We start from the raw sequence: 22,780 nt of genomic DNA on the forward strand, positions 1-22,780 counted from the left end.
GTGACAATAAAGTGTATTCATGTTTTAGAAGTTCCATTTGTGACTGGGTCAGTCATTTCTGACAATATATATTGTGAGACTTAATTAATGTATGTACAGCAATTGGAAGGTGCCAGATGAAACACACCATAGTGGGTAAGAACAAAAAAAAATTGTATGAGCAGTGCACGATGTGTCATTTCAGCTGGCTTGGTTCATGAAAATCTCAGGTAATTGTCCCTTATTGTTGAGTTCCTCTGGAGAAGCAAGGTCTGAAATGGAACTGGTTTCACTTAGAACATGGGGCAGACCTCAAAGCTGAATCTCAGTACGGCTTGTTTGTTAGGCCTGAAATTACTTTTTAACTTCAACTCAGGTGACTGCAGAAAGGTTTCTGATTATCGCTAAGTAAGCTATTTAACAACTGAGGCAGTAAATTTATGCATAGTTTTAATTTCACTTTATTTCCAGATATGCTCAAGACAGAGAGGGCAAATAGGGTTTATTTCTTGGGTCATCTCTAATCAATTGGTTACGATAGTCTGGAGGGCAACAATGAAAAGTATTCTGAGGTCACAACCAGTGCCTTCAGTAAAGAGGAGCATAAGAGATTAGCTTTGGCTCTTATGTGAGTGAAAGTGGGGAGTTGTAGCACAAGTGCCTTGTAATTTCCATGCTTGGTATAGGTCATGATTACTGTAGTCAGGTCAAAAAGGGATAATGATATTCATACACATACCTGGAAAAATCCCTAGGGGTATAGTATACCTAACACTGCCAATTCATGTTCAATTCTCTAAGTACAGACAATATATTTTTTAAGTTGGATTTTTTTCCAGTAATTGGATAATCTGAAAATAACCAACTGAAATCTAAGTTGCTGCTTAGTAACCAGATGTTTGAATAAATTTAACTTGCTTCTCTTCATACTAACACAGAGAGAGCTTAAATATCCTTTGAGTGGATTTTTTTTATGGGTTAGTTTAATTTCTAATCAAACACTAAAGGGGCAATTGGGCTTCAGAAGATTTAAAACTATAGTATTACCCTGCTCTTTCCTGGGACCAATTAACTGAGCAGATTCTTTGCATTCAATTTGAAGCTTACTAGCTCCTGGATTTTAGCTAAAGTTTCGCCTTTCTCTCAGCGACTGGAAACATAACTCCTTGTGAAACAGGAACCACATATAAGCCCCAGGCATACTGATTCCAATGGACCTTGGCGTCAGTCCCCAAATATCGATGCGCAAAAAAATCCCAGAAAGAGCAGTTTCACTCTTCTCCCTTTCATAAACTGTGGGAGGAAGTAAGGGAAGCATGCCAGGTTGTTATTCGACTCTAGTATTTAATCAAGCATTACCAGGCCACTTCTGAAAGTCTCCAACTTTTAAATCGAGAGTAACCGCGAAGAGAACGCAGGATGGAAACTACTTAACCCAAAAGGCTCCCAGGACGACTCAGATCAAGTGGCCCCAGTTGACAGGCCCTCGTTTCTCCCCACACTCCTAAAAGTCAGCAAGAAACCTGACCTCCTAGCCCGGTGATTATTTCTAAGTAACTGCTTGATAGCCTTCTCAGCGATCCCAGTACAGAGTCACTCCCTCTGTGTTGTGTGACTTTTTATAAAATCAATTTTAGATCATCACAGACAAGGCCCCTCATTACTAATTGCATTCATTTTTCCCATTTGGTTTTAAGTATGCAAATAGGAAACCTACTATGGGAGAAGAAAGATTTATTTATGGGTTAGGAGAACAGGTGCAGGGCATGACTCACTTTGGTTCCTCACCTGCAAGCGGGGAGCCTGGGATGGGTCAAAAATTTCTGAAGCACCATGGGAGGTGACTAAAGCCTGTCTTTTTTCACTTCAGACTATCAGGGAAGAAATGGATGCCCCTTCTTTCACCATGGCTGAAGAAAACTAGCCTGACCCAAACTCAAAAGGACCAACTTATGAAAGCTGGAGTGTTGGGCTTTTTTTTTTTTTTTTTTTTTTTTAAAGGGCTCAATGAGGTGATATCTTAAGGCCGACAGCTGAGAAGCAGGTCAGTCAGGTTCTTAGGTGCTCTATTACACAAGCAAGATACAGCCGGCTCCACCTAATATTGTTTCTCCAGCATCATACTGCTCAGCACGACATTGTCACACTTAACCCATCTGTTTTCTCTAATGCACAGCAGACTCACTCCAGCCACAACCACCGTGATATTTCAGTTCGTGTTTGTAAACATCTCCCAGACCTGAAGGTAAGTTTTTGCTGGGTTGCTTAAGATCATCTCTCTCTCTTTTTCTTTTCCTCCCTCTCTCTCTCTCTCTCTTTCGCTCTCTCTTCCCCCCATTCCCTCTCTCATTTCTCATTTATTTAGCAAAGAAAATCAAAGTGGCCTCAACTTTTGATAGAACAGTCTGGCAAGTAGCCATGGGGACCCTTGTAAAGCCAGGGAGTTGTTCCATTAAGTAATTATCCTTCCAAATGAGCATTTGCACTGTTAACTGAGTTACCTTTAAGAATTACTGCTGAATTTGCAAGGTGATGAAACCAACTGAAGAGTTAAATTTAAACCTTTCTTAAAAGGTACATGACTATGAGATAGATTTTCCCTTTAAGGTGGATCTTAGTGAAGGTTTCATTAAGCAGGAATAGTGGCATGAATATAAATTATCTAATATTTAAGATTAAAATTATTCATTTGGGCTTCAAGGTGCTTGCTTTAAGTATTAAAATACAGTTTTTGAAAAGTAAGCTTGCAATTGAGTAAATTACAAGCTTCTCTATATATTTTCCAAAGATTTTCTTAATTAAAATGTTGGCAAAATGTACATAGAAACGTTTTACTTATATGTCCACATGTCTAGCACTCATTAGAAATTTAAAAGGCTGTCAGTTACTACAGAAGTCATCCCATGAGAAGAAGGTGTAGTTAACATTTAAATTATTTCTAGTTTATCGCTAAGTAAGGCTCCTTTTAGTAAATAGTTGTTGATTTTCATTTACTCACTTTCTATAGCATTTAATCCTATAGAGGCAGTTACCACAGAAAGTGAAATGTATGGAAGACGGAAAACCCCATGTTCCAGTATACGTTCTTTCTTCCTCAGCTTGACACCTATCCTTTTGCCTGAATACTCCCAACTTAGGGAGTATGGCATTCTACATATTTTTTCTGGATTTAATATGTATGTCTACCTGCACAGCCAAGTCTTTTAATTGAAATGATGTTCATAAACTTTTGAATTAATTTTGTGTAGGAAAGCTATGTTTTTCTTTTCTTTTAAATTTTTTTTCATTTTATTTTAATTGAATAAAATTAAAACAATAGATCTAGGGTTCTGAACTATATAATCCTACCTCTAGCTAGTTGTCCACCCTTTGAAAACCCTCATAAAAGAGGCCATTTTAGAAGTATAATTTCCTATGCCCTCATCTATTGTGGCAATTTCGTTTGGGGAAAGCACAAAATTGTCCAAGAGTGGAAAAGCCACTCACAGTTAACACTCAAGTTCTGCCTGGGATATTGGCTCCATATCAGTCTGAGTTTCCTGTGACAAAGACAAACAAAACCTACCAAAGTTTTACAACCAAAGTTTGTAAAAAGAAATGATCAAAAGCCCAGGGAGGAAATATATACTCTAGTTATTTCACTATATACGTTTTTATATTATGCACTTAACAAACTTACATTGATGTTTTTATATAAATTGTCTGATTTTCATTGAGTTTAGCATGGCCGGCATTTCTCTTCCCTTCCATGGGTTAATTACGTGGTGCAAACAAGGGCACCACCTCATTTTCAAGAGCTTGCTATAAAATGGGTATGATTCAGTTACAAGAGGAGTGCTGGACAGAAAATGACATTGTGCATTTAAGGGTAGGTAAAGTTATACAGAGCTACTACAGTGTGGGTTTGCTTTTCTATTCTTTCTTTTCTTTCTTTCTTTTTTTTTTTTAGCTCACCCGTATACAAAAGCAGTAACATGAAACCACCTTTCAGTGCCAACGCCAAAGGGGAGAAAATAGTGTTCCTTTTCTCTGTGTAGAGGAGTTTAAAAAACAATGAAACTCACTCACTGTGAATGATGAATGTATATTTAAAAATTTTTTAATACTAGAAGCAGTAAAAACATTTCCATATATAGAGGAGAATTTAGGATCTGCAGTTAAGGTATCACAAAGTGGCTTGAAATCCTTTCTTTTTCTGTTGCTTCTATTATAATTCTAACATCAGAAATTTTCCAAGTTTGCAATGATGTTAGCCTGCCACTAGGTAACTCTATTCCTCTGTTATACTCTCAAAATTCCTCTCGGCAGCTTCCACCCAGGGGCAAGAAGAGACAGAGAACAGGAAGGGAAATGATGTTATCTGGTTCTTCCGATTTTCCCTTTCTTTCTTCCCACCTTCTGCCTGCCCTCTCAGTGTTTCTGGGTGACAGATGAAATTGGGCACACACAAGCAAGCCAACCATGATCCAGCCTAACTTCAGTTAATGCAAAGAGTAGACAGTATAGTTTAAATATCTGAACTCTAAAAATGGAGAGAGCCTGAGAGGAAAAGTGCAAAGACGAAGAGGACAGATTCACTTACTGCCCTCCAGTGTTTCTTTACCACCCCCATTAGCTTTTGTTGCTTACAAAGTTTTGTTCAATTTGACGTGGGGTAAAACTTAACCCAAACTGGTCCCTACTCCAACAGAAATCCATGGCTGGGGTTCTTAGTAGCTGATGGTTGTCATTTGTGGCTGTTTTTCTATCGTTTTAAGATGAAAGAGAAATAGCAGGAGAAGGAACCTGGTACTTTTTGAAGGCAGGACCCAGAAGCAAAGCTGTACCCTATCATAAAGCCAGGAAAACAAGAATAAATCAATATTCACAAAAGCCCTACCTACAGCTGCATTAATTTCTGAATAAACCTTAAATAGTATTCCCAACCTACCTCCCTCCCTTTCATTTCCTCTCTTCCCTCTCTCTCCTTCTTCCCGGAGGTAAATTATAGGTGATAACAGAATGCTTGGCTGGTTTGAGGTTGATGCCCTGGCTTTTCAAGTTACAATCGAAAGCTGGAGTGAAGGACAGAAAGATCCCCTGGTGGTTCAGTGTTACAGGCAACGTGAAACAAGAACAGCAAAACTCACTTTGTTGACTCATGATATGTGGACTCTCATTTCGGTAGAGGAGCAAAAGCTCAATGCCACGTTCCTCATGTAGCACTATAAGAAAACTAGAAGAACAGCTAAGGACCTTGTTTTCCCCCTCTGGTAACCAATTTATTAAGAAGAGAAAATAACCGGAATGCCTAAGTCTAGGGAAAGCAAATCAAAGCGCATTATAATGTTAAGAGCTACAAAGGCAATTCATAAACTAACTGGATGTCTGGCAATAGATAATAAAAAAAGGTTATAATGTATGAACTCGACATAGTTGACGGGAGAGATGTTTTGGAAAAGGTGCATGGACGCATTTTTAAAATGAACTGAATTGTATTTTAAATGCAGTAAGCGAAGCTTCAGTTTCGAAGGCTTCATGATAAATTATTGGTCCTGGGAATAATAACTCAGGTTTTGTTAATCTATAAACTACATGGTAAACATGTTCCTCTGGAAACTGTAGAGATAATTGTTGAGAATTCCTTAAATTAGGATAAAATTTTATTTAGTGTTTTTGAGAGGTACGAAAGGTAGAAGCCCCTATTTTCCTATGTTTAAAAAAAATGGGATTATACATTGCTGGAGTTAATCATAAACTTTGGAGGTGGGAAAAAGATGGTGGGAAGAAGTTCTCAGAAGCAACAGAGTACCAAATTCTATTTTCATTTGCAACTTTTATTACATAGATAAATAATTGCTGGTTTTAACTAAGACACACAAGCAAGGTTTGAATCCTAACCCTATCTCTCAGTTACTAGCTGTGTGACCTCAAGCAGGTTATTTACATTTTTATGCTCCAAATAATCATCTGTAAAATGAGATTAATAATCCCCTCTTTATTATTTGTTTCCTCATTTGTTTTGGGCAAGAATTAAATGAGAAAATGTATAAAGCATCTAATATAATAAATGCATGAGAATTTTATGTTTTCCAAATATGTCAACAAATTTTAGGACCTAAATCCAATTTTCTTGGTTATCGCAGAAAAGTGTGTGCACATAAATAAACAGAATTATCACAGAAACAAACATCCTTGTAATCACTACCAGTTCAGATAACAGAACATCTACCAGCACTTCTTCCAAACAATACTGTCTCCTTCCTTTCCATAGATAAGCATTTTCCTGACTTCTATCATTATTTTGGACTGTTGTTGAATTTTATATGCACGTAACCATAGGATGTCACTGATTTTTTAAGCTCTACACTGTTTTTGTAAGATTCATCCATCTTGTCGCATGTTACTCTAGTTTTTTTTAATTGTCATTATACGAATATTCCATAATTTATATCTAATCTGTTATTGGTGGACATTTATGTTGGAGATTCTTACAAATAATGCTGTTATGTATGTTTCTGTATGTCTGCCTACCTTTGTTTTTAATAAGACTTTTATTGAGTAACAACCATATGGCATGGGGGATACTAATTTAACAATATGCTAGTCATCTCTAAAACTTTAGGAATCATCAAGGAGGGACTTTTTGCTAAAAGTTTTTAAAGAGTAATATTATATCATGCTATATATAGATATGTAAGTTGCTCTGATGTGTGAGAAATCATCAAGCAAGAGGGCAGCACTTAAAACTCAAAGATAACTCAAAGGAAGTGTTAGGGACACCTTAGACCCTAATGAAAAATCAGCATGTACAAAGCTAAAAATATCTGTTACAGTTTCAGGGAAAGCTCTTAAGAGACAGCAGGTAATAGTGAACCTTAATAACAGCAATTGCATCCCCTTCCTTTTCCTTGTTCATAGACAGACTTTTAGTGAAAAATAAGGTCCCATTCAAAGAACACGAAATCAGTTCTCAGACTTCTTCACTTGAGAATATTTTTTTTCAATTAAAATCACTTAATTTGGTACCTAATTAGGTTGGAGTCAATAAACTTGGCTTTGAATGCTTCCTCTTCAGTTAACTAGGTGTGTGAGTTTGAGGAAGTCACATGCCACTCTGAGACTGTTTCTTCATCTCAAATTGTACATAAAACAAGCTATATGCTTTGTCTTAAGTCATCATTGTGAGGATCAAGGGAGAGAATATTTGTAAACTTTGCAAACTGTAATATACTCTAGAGAGACTGTCTATTAAGTGCTTATGTTAGGTCAGATATTGTTCAGGGTGCTTCTGCTGTACCTATATCATCTCATTTAGGCTTCATTATCAACTCCATGAAATCAGTATGATTAATATTATGATGATAAAGTAATTAATTATGAGGATGACTATTTTTCACTGGTTATTTGTGATAGAAGCCAGTATTTTAATTTATACAAGATTACAAAACCTTTTTCTCATAGCGTCCTATTTATGAATTGTGGCACTTTTCCTGCTAAAGAGACAGAAAGGTGAGCCTAGATTAAAAGTGAGGCTTTAGACCCCAGATCTGCCACTATCTAGCTATATGAATTTTTCCCACATCCCCACTCAAATTGTATTCTTTGTTCATAAAATAAGTTAGATTAAAAAAAATCTCCTAAAATCTAACAGTCTAATTCTCCCTGGTTTGGGATTACACAGAAAGTGAGCATCATAAATTGAAAAGTTTCATTAAAAAAAAAAAAGAAAGATGTTAACTTAAAATGCAACTAGCTCAAACTACGTACTAATAAAATGTTTTCAAGTGAAATTTCTGCCTGACTCACTTTAAAGAATTGATGTAATTAGTGTATAATCAGTAACATCATTTTTATATAAATATGCCAAATGAATTCTTTATACAGAATTTATTTCCTTAAATACACTGAAGAAACCAGCCAGCTCTATATCTTGCTATTCTCCCTCCTTTCCCTGGATCTCCCTTTATATATACTTTTACTTAGCAGCTCTCTATATAGTAAAATACAATAATATATTTTAACTTGTCCCAAGCTGAATGATCTTTAAAATAGTGGAGTTTGGCTTGACAATGTTTTTGTATAGTATTGTACAGAATTTCTCTAGAAGGTAGGAAGAAAGGGATATTATATGGAAAATAAAACTCAATGACTAGTTTTAACACACAATCCAAAAAAATCATGTAGGTTTTTGCAAGAGAGCGCTATCATCTCAACATCACACCTCCAGATTTTTATCACTTAAAAAAAGTCAAATCCACTAAAACAGAGAAAATACTTCATTTAATAAATCAAACTGTTATTTTCTTTCAGATCCTTCTTAATAACACCAATACTCAAAGAAGGCTACAATGTTGACTTCAGTCAAAATTCTGTTGATTTCAATATTGAGTTCACTAGTATTTGGAGGCCATGGAAAAGAACGTCCAGAAATAAACACAACACAACATAATGCAGTAGGCTTAAAACTGATGGAACATGAAACTGTTTCTGTGGAAAATGAAGTAAAATTAGACTCAGATAAAGAAAATAGAGAAACCTCCAGTCCCAAGGCAAATAATTCCTCTTCCTGGGATATAATAAACAAAATCCATGGAATGACAAATTTCCCCAATGCTTTCTCAACAGACAATTCTTCTGAAAACCCAAGATCCACAGCCACGTTTTTCACAAACCCTCCCTTAGTCCATGGCTTTGTTTCTAAATTGCCTTGGAATTCATCTGTTGCCAATGAAAATTCTTCTTCAGTTGCAGCATCTCCTAATGCTGTATCTGCTCAGCCTTCAGAAGAGTTCACTTGGTCTTTTAACAATTTGACTAATGATATCATGCAAACTGCTTCTGACAACAGTTCCAGTGTAGTTGGCATCTTGCCTACAGCACCAGCCACCACGTCTGTGACCCCATTGTTAACGGAACCAACTGGATGGCTAACCACAACCAGTGATATCTTGGCTGGATTTACCCCCTATCAAGAAACAACAACTCCACAGCCCACCCTAAAATTCACCAATAATTCAAAAATCTTTCCAAATACATCAGACCCCCAAGAAGGTAAGTATAACTGGATCCAACTTTCCTTTTGTGTGAAACTGTATCTCCAAGTTACACAGATTAAGTCTAATAAATGTGTCACTCTACAAAAAAAAAAAAAAAAAAAAGGATTTTCTGACTTTTGGGGAGCATCTAGGATACACTGGCTATAGTAAAGGAGTTTCAGGGCTTCAGTGAACATATTCTAGTCACCACTGTATTGGGACATGTGAGACAGTGGACGTTAGAAGTAGGTTGGGTTGAAGGAAGAGAAAGAGACCAAGGCAATGTGAGATACAGGGTAAAAATTTTCACTGACTTTTAGAAAGACTACCTGGAATTTAACATGCTTTTATGAATATTATAAAACAGAACTTTAAGAACACATATTTAAGATTTGAAAATTGTTCCACATTTTATAATCATCTGATACCTCATAGCAATCACAAGATGACAGTAGAACACTGACATTAAAAACTTTTTAAACAAATGCAATGGAAGGAAATAACTCCTTTATTTTAAGTTGAATGCATAATGAACAAGTATAAAAATGCAATGTAGCTGTGACTAGTACAAGAAAATAGTATTGTGTGGACATTCTTGGGTTCATTTAGGAATTACATGTTAAGCCCTAGGACATGATATGGAAAATATCTATAAAATTTATATTTCATTCATCATGTTCTTTTGAGGTTTAAGCATGTTTTTGTTTCCCTGAAATGTTTTTCAATGAATACTCTTATTTCCATGAACCCACTGCCTCCCAATGCAATTTTATTATAAACTATTTTAATATAAAATCCACATGCAAATGCCTATTTGAAAGATGCTTCCAGGGGACAGGGAAAAATTTAAATTCTGCAATACAGGCTTTATTGGAACTCCACAATTAATTTATTGTATAGGTACATATATTCCTTTTAGCTATAATTTCAACACATCCTTTCATTCTAACACACTCTTCATATTCCATTAGACAGATATTTTAAAATATTCTCTTTTGCTTCTCTCAACTTGATATACATATGGAGAATACTGAGTACTCTTTTTATTGTTTTTATCTAATAAAAACTTAGTTAATGGTGTTTCTTTTTTATTTTAGTAATAATTTTACTGTACTCAAATGTGAAAGTTAAATAGTTTTAGAATTGTACAGTCATATACAATCAGAGACTTTACAAAGACACTTTATCTATCTAATAATAAGCATCTCAAGAAATGAAAAGGAAAAAAAAAAACAGAAAAGTAAAACACCAAATCTTTGGATATTGAGATCACAGAAAGTGGTACAATTGCACTAATACTGTTACAGATAATTTTAATATGTCTCACTATTCCTCAGAAATTAAAATATAGTTTATTGAAATAAAGCATTAACAATATAGAAATTATATGTAGAGACTTTTAATGCTACCAAATTTAAAGGTCTTATGAGTCCAGGGAGAATTAAGCTATTTATTGATAACAGCCCTCAAATAAGGTGCTCAGTAAAGGGAAAGATAGAGTGAAATTTTGGACTCCCTTAAGCTCAGACCTACAAATCAGTTCTGGGTGAGCAAGATATTGCCAACATCTTGCTTTGGTTCATTTGTTGTATTTAGAAATGTCCTCTATCAGGATATATTGCTTTCTCATTGTAATGCCTTTTTACTTGGGATTTTATGGAGTCTCTTTCTATTATGCAGTTACTCCTATTAGCTTTTTACCCTTTGAATTCTTTATAGGAACAAGCTCAAAGTTCATTTCACCTTTAAAGTTCATCAGAGATTCAGAGTTGATGAAACACTTAAATATAGCATTCAAAATGGAGTATACATATGGCATTTCAGTTCTACTAATGTTAATAAGTGAGGGGAAACAATTATAAAGCTAAGACTTAGTATTTCTAGGCAATTATAAATCAGAAGTATCATTTTATCAGGAAATATATTTTTGCCAACATATCACAAAACACACACACAATCACCATTATTTAATTTTTAAACATATTGTTCTTTGAATAATTGTTTTCTAGTTCTTATTTGTAAATTAATTTTTGCTTTTCTTGCTTTCTAGAAAATAGAAATACAGGAGTAGTATTTGGGGCAATTTTAGGTGCTATTCTGGGTGCTTCATTGCTTAGTCTTGTTGGCTACTTGTTGTGCGGGAGAAGAAAAACAGATTCATTTTCCCATCGGCGACTTTACGACGACAGAAATGAACCAGGTAAAAAACAACTTTCTGAACTTCACCTGCACACAATGATTTTAAGCAAATGAAGGTGCTAATGTTTGCTGCATTGCTTAGAAGGGAAACAGGGATTCATGTGACATTGATAGACAAAAGATTTATTCTAATGCATCCTCTGTTTCTCAAAGAATATAACCAAAATAATTATGGACCTGTGAGTGAATTTTCAAAACCATTTGGATCTGTTGTTCAATGCATCAAAATTGGTTTTAAATAATAATCCCAGAAACTAAAACATATATACAAATATTGAAGATAATAGTATGATATTAAGAAAAAGTGGTAAGTTTTTTTTAGCAAGTGACCGCACATATTCTTTGCCATTTTGCATATCTTAGGAGCAGTTGTTTGAGCAAAGATTTATTTTAATTTGGAGCTCTTCTCAGGTTTACACAGATACTATAGCTTTCCATTAACCATCCTAATAAGTTTCTAAAAAAAAATCTCTAAAGAGTTGCATACTTGGGTACATATCACAATATCCCTTAACTGAGGAATTTCTCACTCATGGGATGGGAGGAGCCAACCATAATATCAATGAATGAGAAATGTATCAGCTCCAAATAAGGCAGTTAGTTGAATTTTCAATGATAGAATATTAATTAGAACAGAAATAACATGCTTGACTCATGTCTCTCTTTCAGAAAAAAAATGTATCTGGTTTTCACAAGGGACTCCTGCCAACATAACAATAGTTAAATATCCCTTGTGGATGTCACTGATGAACTCTTATAGATTTCTGATAAATTTAGATAATGTTTGACATATTACTCATTTTCTGAACCAAGTCTATTAGTTGTAAATTAAACTGAATTCTCTGTACGGGTTTTTAGTAATCCATATAAAACAAAAAGTGTCACTCTTTAAAATTAAAGAACAGGGTATTTAACAAAAGTTGATTCCAAACATTTTTTTTTTTTACCTCAGAATCTCATCTTCACTTGTAATCTCATGCAAAATCTCAGTGTATTGAATTAATACAAAGTAAACTGTCATGATTGTGGCATAAGAGAAGAACTCAATACCATCACTATTTTACTTCTTCAAGATAGCATTGAAACACCTCTTCCAAATCCCAAAGGCTTCTTGGAGCCCAGTTTGTAAACAAATGATTTAAGGAAAAAGTAGGCAAGGATATGGAGACAACTAATTGAAGAATTAAATTACAAAAAAGGTCATTGATTGTAGCTCCTAAAGATGCCTATGGCATGATCATTTCCCTTTGAAAATAAATTCAAGTTCATAAAGGAATTAATTGGCTGTCTGTTGAAATAGGAAAAAAATATATCTTCTATCAATACTTAGAAAATCTAAAGTACACGATATCTTGGATCTATCAGAAAAAAATACAGGCTTTCACAAATAAGTTTCTTCCATCTCCATCTTAAACAACTCAACCATAAAGATGTTGAGATACTTGATATAATAATGACACTATATTAAAATTAATGTTCCTCTGTTTTTAAAAGTTATTTTTCCCATCAGAATTTAAAAATTCTAAACATGGTGACAAGGCTCTTAAATTGCAAGATTCAAAAGTTAACACAGAGTATTGTATTTTTTCCGTGATCTCTCCTTTAGCTTCTTTATGTTTAGTCCACCAAGCAATGAAATTTTGGAAGTAAAACTTCTCGTAGTCTAAGAAATAAATGTGGCTTGAAAAATATCTACTTATTTAAAATTTTAAAAGTAATATCTGGAAAAGCCCACTCAAAAGATGTATCTACTTACACATTTGAACAATTCCTAGACTCTGAAAGATACCTAGGTATGCCTCTTCCATATTGCCACTATAAAGCAATTTTTTTGTTACTTTTTTAGTTCTGCGATTAGATAATGCACCAGAACCTTATGATGCAAGTTTTGGCAATTCTAGTTACTACAATCCTACTGTGACTGACTCGTCCACGCCAGAAGGCCAAGAAAATGCCTGTGATGGCATTCCAATGGATGACATACCTCCACTCCGTAACCCAGTATAAGACTAAGGGGGAAAAAAAGGATTCGGATGACAAGTGTTTCAGCCACATCGTGGCCTTCCCACAAACCCATCTTCCAAAAGATGATGCAAGTTCAAGTTATGTGGATTGTGCCAAGGAGACCTGTAAAAGCATGAGACTAGTAGCAGAAGCACAAAAAGAGGATATATCAACTAAAAGCTTTCCTTTCTTACAATTTTTGGTTGTGCTGAAGTATCTATCAAGTAGCCTTAATTTGGATTCTGGTCTATTTTTTCCTTAGTAGGAGATGTGTTTGGAATCAGGTAAAGAAAGAAAATTGCACTATGACAGCTTTGCCTGATAGCATAATAATGAAAATCTTTCAATGGCAATAGAGAACCAAAATTGCGTCTTTACTTACCACCCCCCACCACCAGACTTTGAACAGAAAACAAGAGTTGACTCGTCACTGCCCCCCCCCTAACCCGTGGTTCTAGCGCCATATGTCAAGTTGGCATTCTCTTGAAGGCAAAATGGGAGGGTGATTCTTTTATTTTTGGCATAAAGCTAGAAAGAGGAAATGGCACCGAGTTTTCATTCCTGGGAAATTAAAGTGGTAGGAATGGAGAGACACATTCTAGTACATTTTGCTTTTCTGCATTAACACATACGCTATCAGCCCTTTCAGTTGCCAGGTTGACAATGACTTTACATTCAATAGGGACTTGGAAGGAAAGCTGACCCTAACTAGGAAGTAACAGCTTCTCTAAAAGTCGTCAAAGAACGGAGAATTCCAAACTGCCTGAATACACTATAGGCTTCATTTGCATACCTTAAAAACTCAATGAGAAACATGATAAAAAAATTAACCAAAGAATATACCTGTACATAATCTGTACATTTTTAAGTTGTTAGATAGCAACAGGAATTGTTATCTATTTGGCATTGTTCTATCGTATATAGAATAGACTCAATCTCTAAACATATGGTGCCTGGTATTAAAAAAGGATGAATAGAGTATTAAGTTAACAAAAAAATAGGGAGACCAAATTTTATTAGCATCACTTTCATGAGTAATAATCTAAGAAGTTAAATTTGGATTCTTGTGTGTTCCTGGTTTTCTTTAATTACTACTCGCAAGAAGAATATACTCTTAATAAAGGAAGAACTATATTTTAGTGACTGGAGATTTAGATCAAGGGTTAAATTCCCGAAGAAATAGGGAACCTGTGTGAAGAGGGCAAAGAAAGCAAGTACCAATCTAGAGACTTTATTGTTGAACTGATACATGAGGGGTGTGTGTGTGTAGAAATACAATATGGCGGTACTGTAGACATACTACAGAATACAACAGCTAGGAAGTAAGTTTTAAAAGAACATACTTACCCCATATTGCCATAAAAATAGCAAAGAAGACTGTCCCTCCATTATCGAACAAATATGTCACCTTAATGGAAAACAAAAAATTTAGTCATGCTATTGATTATAATAATCCAGTGATTACCATATACATTTAGGTACTATGACTTTTTCCCAATTGGAATATTTATTTTATAGTTTGTAAATATAAGATGTGATGAGATCCTTTTGTGAGTTTTGAAGCCATATAAGAGGAAGTAGTTTGTTTCCTCTTGTCCCCTCCCTCTGGTTTACTTTGTACCCCACACTCATTTCTGCTCACAAGAAGTTCTGGCACCACCTGGAAGTATTTGTGAGCCAGAGATAGTCAAACTATAATGTCAGGCTGTATGAGGTTAGCTTCGTGGGTGACATGTACCTAGTTGCACTTTCTGTTAGCAAAATTTCAGGAGTGGGAAGTTTCCAAATGAAGAATTTTGCCAGTCAGCAGCATCTCAATGGAAAGGCAACAAAATGTTATCCCTCCTCTCATATGTCTTTCAGAATGTGTCATTTGGTCGAGCAGTGGCTACAGGAGGATATTGATCCCATCTTAAGTTGTTTTAGGAGGTTTCATAAATCACTGAATATTTGGGATGTAGTATGGATGTTTCTGAATCAGATATTACCTGAAGTTTGATAATAAAAAAAGTACAGTTATATAAGATTGTTTGATTCTAATAAAGTGTCAGTTCAATTTACCTTTCTCTTCATTTGCATAATGCCTTCAATATATTTATATGTTAGTAAGGGAAATTAAAGCAATACAGTCTAGACAGTAGATGTTTGGCAGTCATATGAATACTATAGAAACTGTAGAGAAAATAGGGGCTCTGCCCTCCCAAGAGGGAGAGGCCAATTATAGGTTAAAGAACATTACAAGGGTAAGCAAGAATAGAAAGGTATCTTCCTTGCTCAGTTTAAAGTGTAGAGGTTGCTCAACGGGAGTATTAAAACAACACTAATATATATTTTAAATGTAACATTTGGGACACACTGCAAAACACCATGTAAAACAGATAGCCATAGGATCTATATTTTTGTCATACAGAATTACTGAAAGTATCAACATAGAAAAGATGTGCTCATTTGTGGAGGCTTGTCAAAATATCCTACATGACTCTAAAATTTTATGACTCTGTTAAGGCTTGGGATTTGTAAAAACGTTATAAGAATTGGGTTTCAGAACAATCACCAGCATACATTATGTATAGGAGGGAAAAGGATTATAAATAAATTCTACAGAGCTCATAAAATTACACCCTGCAGGAATCCAGCATTTTTGTTTCCAAAGGTATCCCACAGAGACACCTGAGGCTGCCGAGCAACTGAACAGCTGTCTGTTTTCCTATATAAACAGATCCAATGCAGGAAACAGCCTCTTAGAATATTATAACAGAGATATGCATGGGAACTTAAAGGCCACCAAGAAAGGATGACTATCTCCTGCTCCAATTGTGCTGCATGGACATGATTTGTCATAGTTTATGTAGTATTTTCCTTACTATGTCCCTTCACAAAATTACCCTTTGGGTAATTTTTTTTTTTACTCTATAAACAATAACTCTTAGAAACATATTGATGATGTGTAGTGAGTTATATATGAAATATTCACATAGCAGTGGATTACATACATGTAATGGGAGATAAATCTAGAATGAGAATTAGCTAAGACTTCAGAAATTTCCCTAGGAGAGGTGTAACTAAATGGAAACATTGTTTAGGCTCACTAGGCCACCACATGTGGGGCATATTATGATACAGGAGACTGAGGAGACAGAGCAATTAGAAGTTTGTGGTAATAGCTTGCAGTGCTATAGGCTTCATTTAGGGAGTTGGTGATGGAAATATTAGGATGCTGATATAAGAGCTGATGACTGGAAATGGGGGAGAGAGAGAAGGAAGAATTGTTGGCTTCAAGATTAGATCAAGGATGACTGGCAGGAGAATATAGGGGGAATGACCTTCTGTCTAATATTGGTCAAGAACACCAGGTATATTGAAGAAAACTCCAGCTGAGATCTCCAGAAAATTCCCCAAGCAACACCTCTCTAAAAGCAGAAAGAAATGTGCCCTATCTAAAACTGTATATTTATAATGAGTTATATTAGAAAAATTTATAATGAGTTATATTGCTATTTTATGAATAGGGAGATGTGGTCATGCATTTTATTCACCACTGTTAATGTGAGTAGGGCCTCAAATAAAGCTGTGTTCAAACACAAATTCTCCATTATCTCTGACATCTGATTTCTCTTGTAACTCTGAGTGTGGCTAGAAATCAGTAAATGTTGGTACTAGTGAAGGAGATAAATTTCTTATGAGGTTGGAAGCTTAAAGTCTACGTTGCTGCCACTGTAGCTTCTGGATCTCTCTCTCAAACTGTTGATAGGTTCAGAATAACAGAATAACATAAGGCTCTGGGAGCTGCTACCTGGGCAACCCTGCAGGCCAGGGTGTTACTCCAAGCATGGGGAAAATTTACACTGGAGTTCTGCCCTTTCTCATTTACCTAGTCCTTATCCCCACGGCATGGCAAATCCTGCAGAACCATACTTTCAAGAATTAAAAATCACAATAGTCACCAAAGAAAATGTTGTCATAATTAAATATAACATTTATCATGTGTTGGGATCAAAATTGCCCCATGGAAACACATCTCTGAAATTATATAGGGAATGATTATACAAACACTTTCCATTAACATGGAAGATTTAATTTATTATTCATTGCTACAAATGGTGATTGATTCCATATGGAATTGATAAATTCTTAGATCATATGGCTAGATGATCATATGGCTAGAAGATTTCAGTTTGATTGGCTTGTTCCTTTGGTAAAACATTAGCTTTCTTATTTCTGAATTTGCACATCAAGTAACTTCTAGATTTTTATGTGTATAAACTGATATTAAAATGGAATGTTTATTTCAGTACAATAGAGGTAGTAGAATTCTGATTCTTAAGGAATAAAACAAATTATTACATTTTATCTTACGCAGAGGAATAAATACAAGACATAGAAGATATTTAATCCTGGTGGGGGTTTTATCGTGTTTTCTTCCATAAGACAATATTCTCCTCCGCAAGCTAACTTTCCCACCTTCCTTTTAAGTGTTATTAAGTGAATCATTTCAGTCATACCTGTCCTTACAAACACTCTTTTCTCCTGAGAAAAGGAGGGATATATTTACTGCACAATAACCAAAGTCCCCTAGATTTAGTATTTCCTAAGACAGTTTCTTCACTTTATCACTCTGACATATGTGAATGTTTCCTATCCTTTGGTATTTGTGTAATTCCAATGTGTTCTAGTCAATCTATTTGAGTCAAAGTAGAAGTTGTATATATATGGATTTTTTGGTGCCCCTAAGGCTTTCATATATCTTTGAGACATATAAGCAAGGATGGAAACAAGTGTATTTACATCTAACATCACTAATGAACTTGACTTCTGCAAGAAAATTGGTAAGAAAATGCTGCTTCAAAACAAGATAAGTAACATGTATGCTATAAACCTTAAAGCACACATAAGCCAGAAAGGGAGATACAATAACATCATAAAAAACTAACACAAAATAAGGCACAAAAAGGAGACAAATGGAAGATTGGATAAATATAAAGCAATACACAAGATGACAGATGATAGTCTAACTATATCAATACTCAAATTAAATGTACACAAGCTAAACAATCTAATTAAAAGGCAATGGTTATCCAATTGGTTGATTGGATATATAAAGCAAGTTCCAATATATGCTGTATACATAGTATAAACATAAAGATAAAAATAAGTTAAAATTAAAAGGAATAAAAAAGATATACCTTATTCTCACTAAACAAAAGATGGAGTGGGTATATTAATATCAGACAAAGCAGATTTCCAAGCAATGAATATTATCATAGACAAAGAAGGCCATTTGATAATGATAGAGGAGTTGATTAATTTAGAGGCTATAGCTATCTTAAAGATTTGGGCACACAATAACAGAGCTTCAAAATAAATAAAGCCCAAAGTGATAGGACTAAAAGGAGAAAAAAACAAATCTACAATTAGCATCTGTGATCTTAATACCCCTTTCTCAATAACTCAGAGGACAAGAAGACAAACAAGAATCAATAAAAATGAAGATTTGTACAACACTGTCAACCAATGTAACTTAATTGACAAATGTAAAACACTCCACTCAACATAGCAGAACACACATTCTGTTCAAGTGCATAGGGATCCAAACAGGATAGACCGTATTCCAGGTCATAAAACATTTCTCAATAAATTTAAAAAGGATTAAAGTCATACAAAGCATGTTCTGTGCCACAAGGTAATAAGTTAGTAATTGATAACAAAAAGATCTCTGTAATATCCCCACATGTTTGGAAAATACATGTTCTAAACAACCCATGTGTCAAAGAAGAAAACAAAGGTTAATTAGAAAGCATTTTGCAATGAATGAAAAAAAAAAAACATAATGTGCCAGTTTGAATGTATTATGTCCCCACAAATGCCATTATCTTTGATGTAATCTTGTGTGGGCAGATGTATCAGTTTTGATTAGATTGTGATTCTTTGAGTGTTTCTATGGAGATGTGCCCTAGCCAAATGTAGGTGACAACTCTGATGAGATAATTTCCATGGAGGCGTGACCCCACCCATTCAGGTTGGGCCTTGATCAGTGGAGCCATATAAATGAGCTGACGGGCACAGGGAACTCAATGCAGCTATGAGTGACATTCTGAAGAGAAGCTACAGCCAAGAGAGACACTTTGAAGAAAGCACAGGAGCTGCAGATGAGAGACATTTTGAAGATGGCCGTTGAAAGCAAACTCTTGCTCCGGAGAAGCTAAGAGAGGACAAATACCCCAAGTGCAACTAAGAGTGATGTTTTTGAGGAACTGCAGCCTAGAGAGGAATGTCCTGGAAGAAAGCCATTTTGAAACCAGAACTTTGGAGCAGACACCAGCCACATGCCTTCCCAGCTAACAGAGGTTTTCTGGATACCATTGGCCATCCTCCAGTGAAGGTACCTGATTGCTGATGTGTTACCTTGGGCACTTTATGGCCTTAACATTGTAACTATGTGACCAAATAACCCCCTTTTTATAAAAGCCAATCCCTCTCTGGTGTTTTGCATTCCAGCAGCATTAGCTAACTAGAACACATAACATATTAAAATGTGTGGGATAATGCTAAAGCCGTACCACTTGGGAGTAACGTTATAGCACTATGCACCTATTTAAGAAAAAAAAAGTTGTCCTATAATGACCTCAGTTTCCAATTTAAGAAACTAGAAAAAGAATAGCAAGTGAATCCAAAATAAATAGAAAAGAAATAAAGATTTGAGTGAATAACAATGAAATAGAAGTCAGAAAAACAGTAAGAAAATAAATAAAACCTAAAGCTAGTTCTTTAAAACTAAGCTAGTTTGATAAAATCGATTAATTACAAGCTTAAAGAAACTCCTCACTTAAACATTTAGCTAAAAATGTAAGGAAATAATATAAATTCAATATGAACTCCTCCTGAAAAATCGAAGAGAAGGGAATACTTCTCAATTGGTTCTATGAGTCTAGAATTACCCTGAAACCAAAACCAAATGAGAATATTAGGAGAAAAGAAAATATAGACCAATATCTCTCATGAAAAAAGATGTAAAATTCTAAACAAAACTTTAGCAAATAAAATCCAAAAATATACAAAAGAATAATATGTCAAGATTAGGTGGGGTTCATTCCAGCCATGCTAGCTTGATATCATACTCAAAAATCAATGTAGTTCACCATATTTTTAAAAACTAAAAAAGAAAAAAAAATGATAAGTATTAAATAATAAATGCAAGGAAAAGTTTACTAAAAATTAAATTTAAGGAAGTCCAGTATATATTGTTGATTTTTAAAAAACGCTCAGCAAATTAGAAGTGTTAGGGAACTTCCTCAACCTGACAAAGTTATCTCTTAAAAATCCCTAGCTAATATTCTATTTAATGGTAAAAGGCTGGAAGGAAACTTTCTCACTAAGATCAGGAACAAAACAAGGATGTCTATTCTCATGATTTTAACCTTGTATTGCAGGTTCTAGCCAGTGAATTAAGGCAAAAAGAAATAAATAGCTTCTAGATTGGAAAGTAAGAAGTAAATTGTCATTATTCACAGACTTTACAGTCATATATATGGAAAAATAGACTATTTATAATAAAAGCTACTATAACTAGTGAGTTTAACAATGTTGTAGAATAAAATATCAATATACAGAAGTGAATTTTATTTTTTGAACTAGCAATAAATTATTTGAAATTAAAATTTAAAATACTACTTACAATAACATCAAACATGAAATATTTAGGAATAAAGCTAACAAAAAATGTAAAAGACCTCTGCAATTACAAAAGAAGACCTAAAAACTGGAGAAATATACTGTTTTCATGAGACAGAAAACTCAATATTATTAAGATGTCAATCTCTTCCAAGTTTTGTAGATTTAACACAATCCAAATCAAAATTTCAACAGGACTTTTTCTAAAATTCATATGGAAATATAAAGGACCTAGAATAGCCAAAAGAACTGTAAAGAAGACAAACACAGTTGAAGGATTAATACTACTTGATTTCAAGATTTCTTCCAAAGTTAGAATAGCCAAGATAGTGTACTATTGGTGTCAAGATAGACAAATAAATAAATGGAACAGAATAGAGAGTTCAGAATAGAACCAAACACATAAGGGAAATTGATGTTTGACAAAGGTGAAAAGACAAGCTCAGGAAGAATGTAAGGATGAGTCTGCACTCACCTTGGCATAGATACAGCTATCGTTGAGTCTCTGCAATGAGCAATTCTTGTCACACAGAGGGCACATGAAGACTTCAGTGGCTGCACAAATTTCTTGGCTTGAGAAATCAATGAAGAAAAAGAAAGCATGAACCTCTGTGTCCAGGAAGATGCTTAGTCCCTACAGTTAATTTTGTGGGAAGCTGCCAGGCGGTGAGGAAAGGGGAAAAAACGGAATAGTGAGAGTGGTGGGTGGGCAAGGCAGAGCTTTAGACTGTGGCTCCCACTCAAATATTTTAGGATATTTGTCATACCAAGGTTTTTGTTTCCTTCTTTGATTTTAGAAAACTTCACTCTGACAGGATATTTAAGATAGGCAATATTTCAAGCTTGCATGATACTTGTGGAACTTTTTTTACAAAGACACTTTTACACATGATTGCATGTTACCCAGGGTAATCTCGTGAGGTCTGCCCAATGGAGTTTTAACCAAGCTCTCAGGAGTGGCTCCATTGAAATCAAGCCCAATTATTCGGAATCTCAAGTCTACTGATCCCCAGATCTTGCTGCCTTATTAAAACGGACAGCATCCAAAGTTCACACAATTTCATAACCCAGACTGCAGCTGACTGATAAGCAATGTTCACTAGAAATCAGAAATGATTTTTTAGGTGTCTTGACACACCTTGTTATGATGACATGGAAGTTTATAATCTTTGTTATTAGAATGTAACTTTATGATATTTATGTCTTCATTTATACACTCACTCCCTTTAAAAATGTTGGCATAAATTATAGATGACATTGTGACAGGAGTAGGGCAATTTCTCAAAAGCCTCACAGCCTGAGAGTTCACAGTAACTACGTGGCCCTTTCCCACCTAATCTCCCTATGTAAATTTTCTTTATGTATATCTGCTCTGGAAATGTTTAAAGGAATTTAAGGGCTTTTGAAAAATAGGTCTGGAAATGTAACTGCTAGTTTAATTGTAAACTGATAGTTTAATTGTAAACAGTTTAAATGTAAACTGCAAGTTTAATTGGTGATGTTTACACCAAGACTGACTGTTTTCAAAGATGTAAACACTCAAATGAAGCAAAAGAAGAATGCATGCGTCATTCATGTGCTGCATGTATATAACTGCAAACCAAACTGGGAGTAAATAGTAAAAAAATAATACCACGTAAAAATAATGCAGTGGTTTTACTATACTTTGCCCACTTTCACACATACTATCTTGCTACTAATCAGGACATCTACATAGAAGGAAGCAGTGAAAAATTAGATTTTAAAACCCCAAGAGAAAGATAAGATAACGTATAACTCATTTTAGTAATATTATTGATTTGTAGAAACAAGAAAAATTAATGCACTTCTTGCAAAACATTTTGATTAAAATGGACTTGCCATTTAGTCCTCTAGAGAAAAAGGAACAACTAGTAAATAGTCTGGAAAAACTG

General features: G+C 34.8%; 2 protein-coding genes across 10 annotated transcripts in view; one reads left to right on the forward strand and one right to left on the reverse strand.

Annotated features, from left to right (window-relative positions):
• The window catches only part of ANO3 (anoctamin 3), a 334,560-nt gene that overhangs the window by 62,507 nt on the left and 249,273 nt on the right, over positions 1 to 22,780 (reverse strand). For all 9 annotated transcript variants that reach the window (XR_005217391.1, XM_037839166.1, XM_037839168.1 and 6 more), the window contains 2 exons: positions 21,343 to 21,439; positions 14,547 to 14,607 (listed from right to left, as the gene is read on the reverse strand). Coding sequence is in view for 8 of the 9 variants with exons in the window: in XM_037839166.1 (XP_037695094.1) it covers positions 14,547 to 14,607; positions 21,343 to 21,439 (158 nt within the window). In the remaining variant the exon portion in view is untranslated. The remainder of the gene's footprint in view (positions 1 to 14,546; positions 14,608 to 21,342; positions 21,440 to 22,780) is intronic.
• MUC15 (mucin 15, cell surface associated) lies at positions 2,064 to 13,576 on the forward strand. Its single transcript, XM_037839174.1, has 4 exons — positions 2,064 to 2,224; positions 8,272 to 9,012; positions 11,047 to 11,196; positions 13,042 to 13,576. The coding sequence occupies exons 2-4, from the start codon at positions 8,310 to 8,312 to the stop codon at positions 13,200 to 13,202; spliced, it is 1,014 nt and encodes a 337-aa protein (XP_037695102.1). The 5' UTR covers positions 2,064 to 2,224; positions 8,272 to 8,309; the 3' UTR covers positions 13,203 to 13,576.

Source organism: Choloepus didactylus, chromosome 6 (genome assembly GCF_015220235.1).
Source record: "Choloepus didactylus isolate mChoDid1 chromosome 6, mChoDid1.pri, whole genome shotgun sequence".
Taxonomy (NCBI): Eukaryota; Metazoa; Chordata; class Mammalia; order Pilosa; family Megalonychidae; genus Choloepus; species Choloepus didactylus.

Bases quoted from the DNA above. Each gene is read 5' to 3' on its own strand.
- MUC15 (XM_037839174.1), top strand. From the start codon at position 8,310: ATGTTGACTTCAGTCAAAATTCTGTTGATTTCAATATTGAGTTCACTA. The intron at 9,013-11,046 runs GTAAGTATAACT...CTTGCTTTCTAG, and splicing joins TACATCAGACCCCCAAGAAG to AAAATAGAAATACAGGAGTA. The intron at 11,197-13,041 runs GTAAAAAACAAC...TTACTTTTTTAG, and splicing joins CGACGACAGAAATGAACCAG to TTCTGCGATTAGATAATGCA.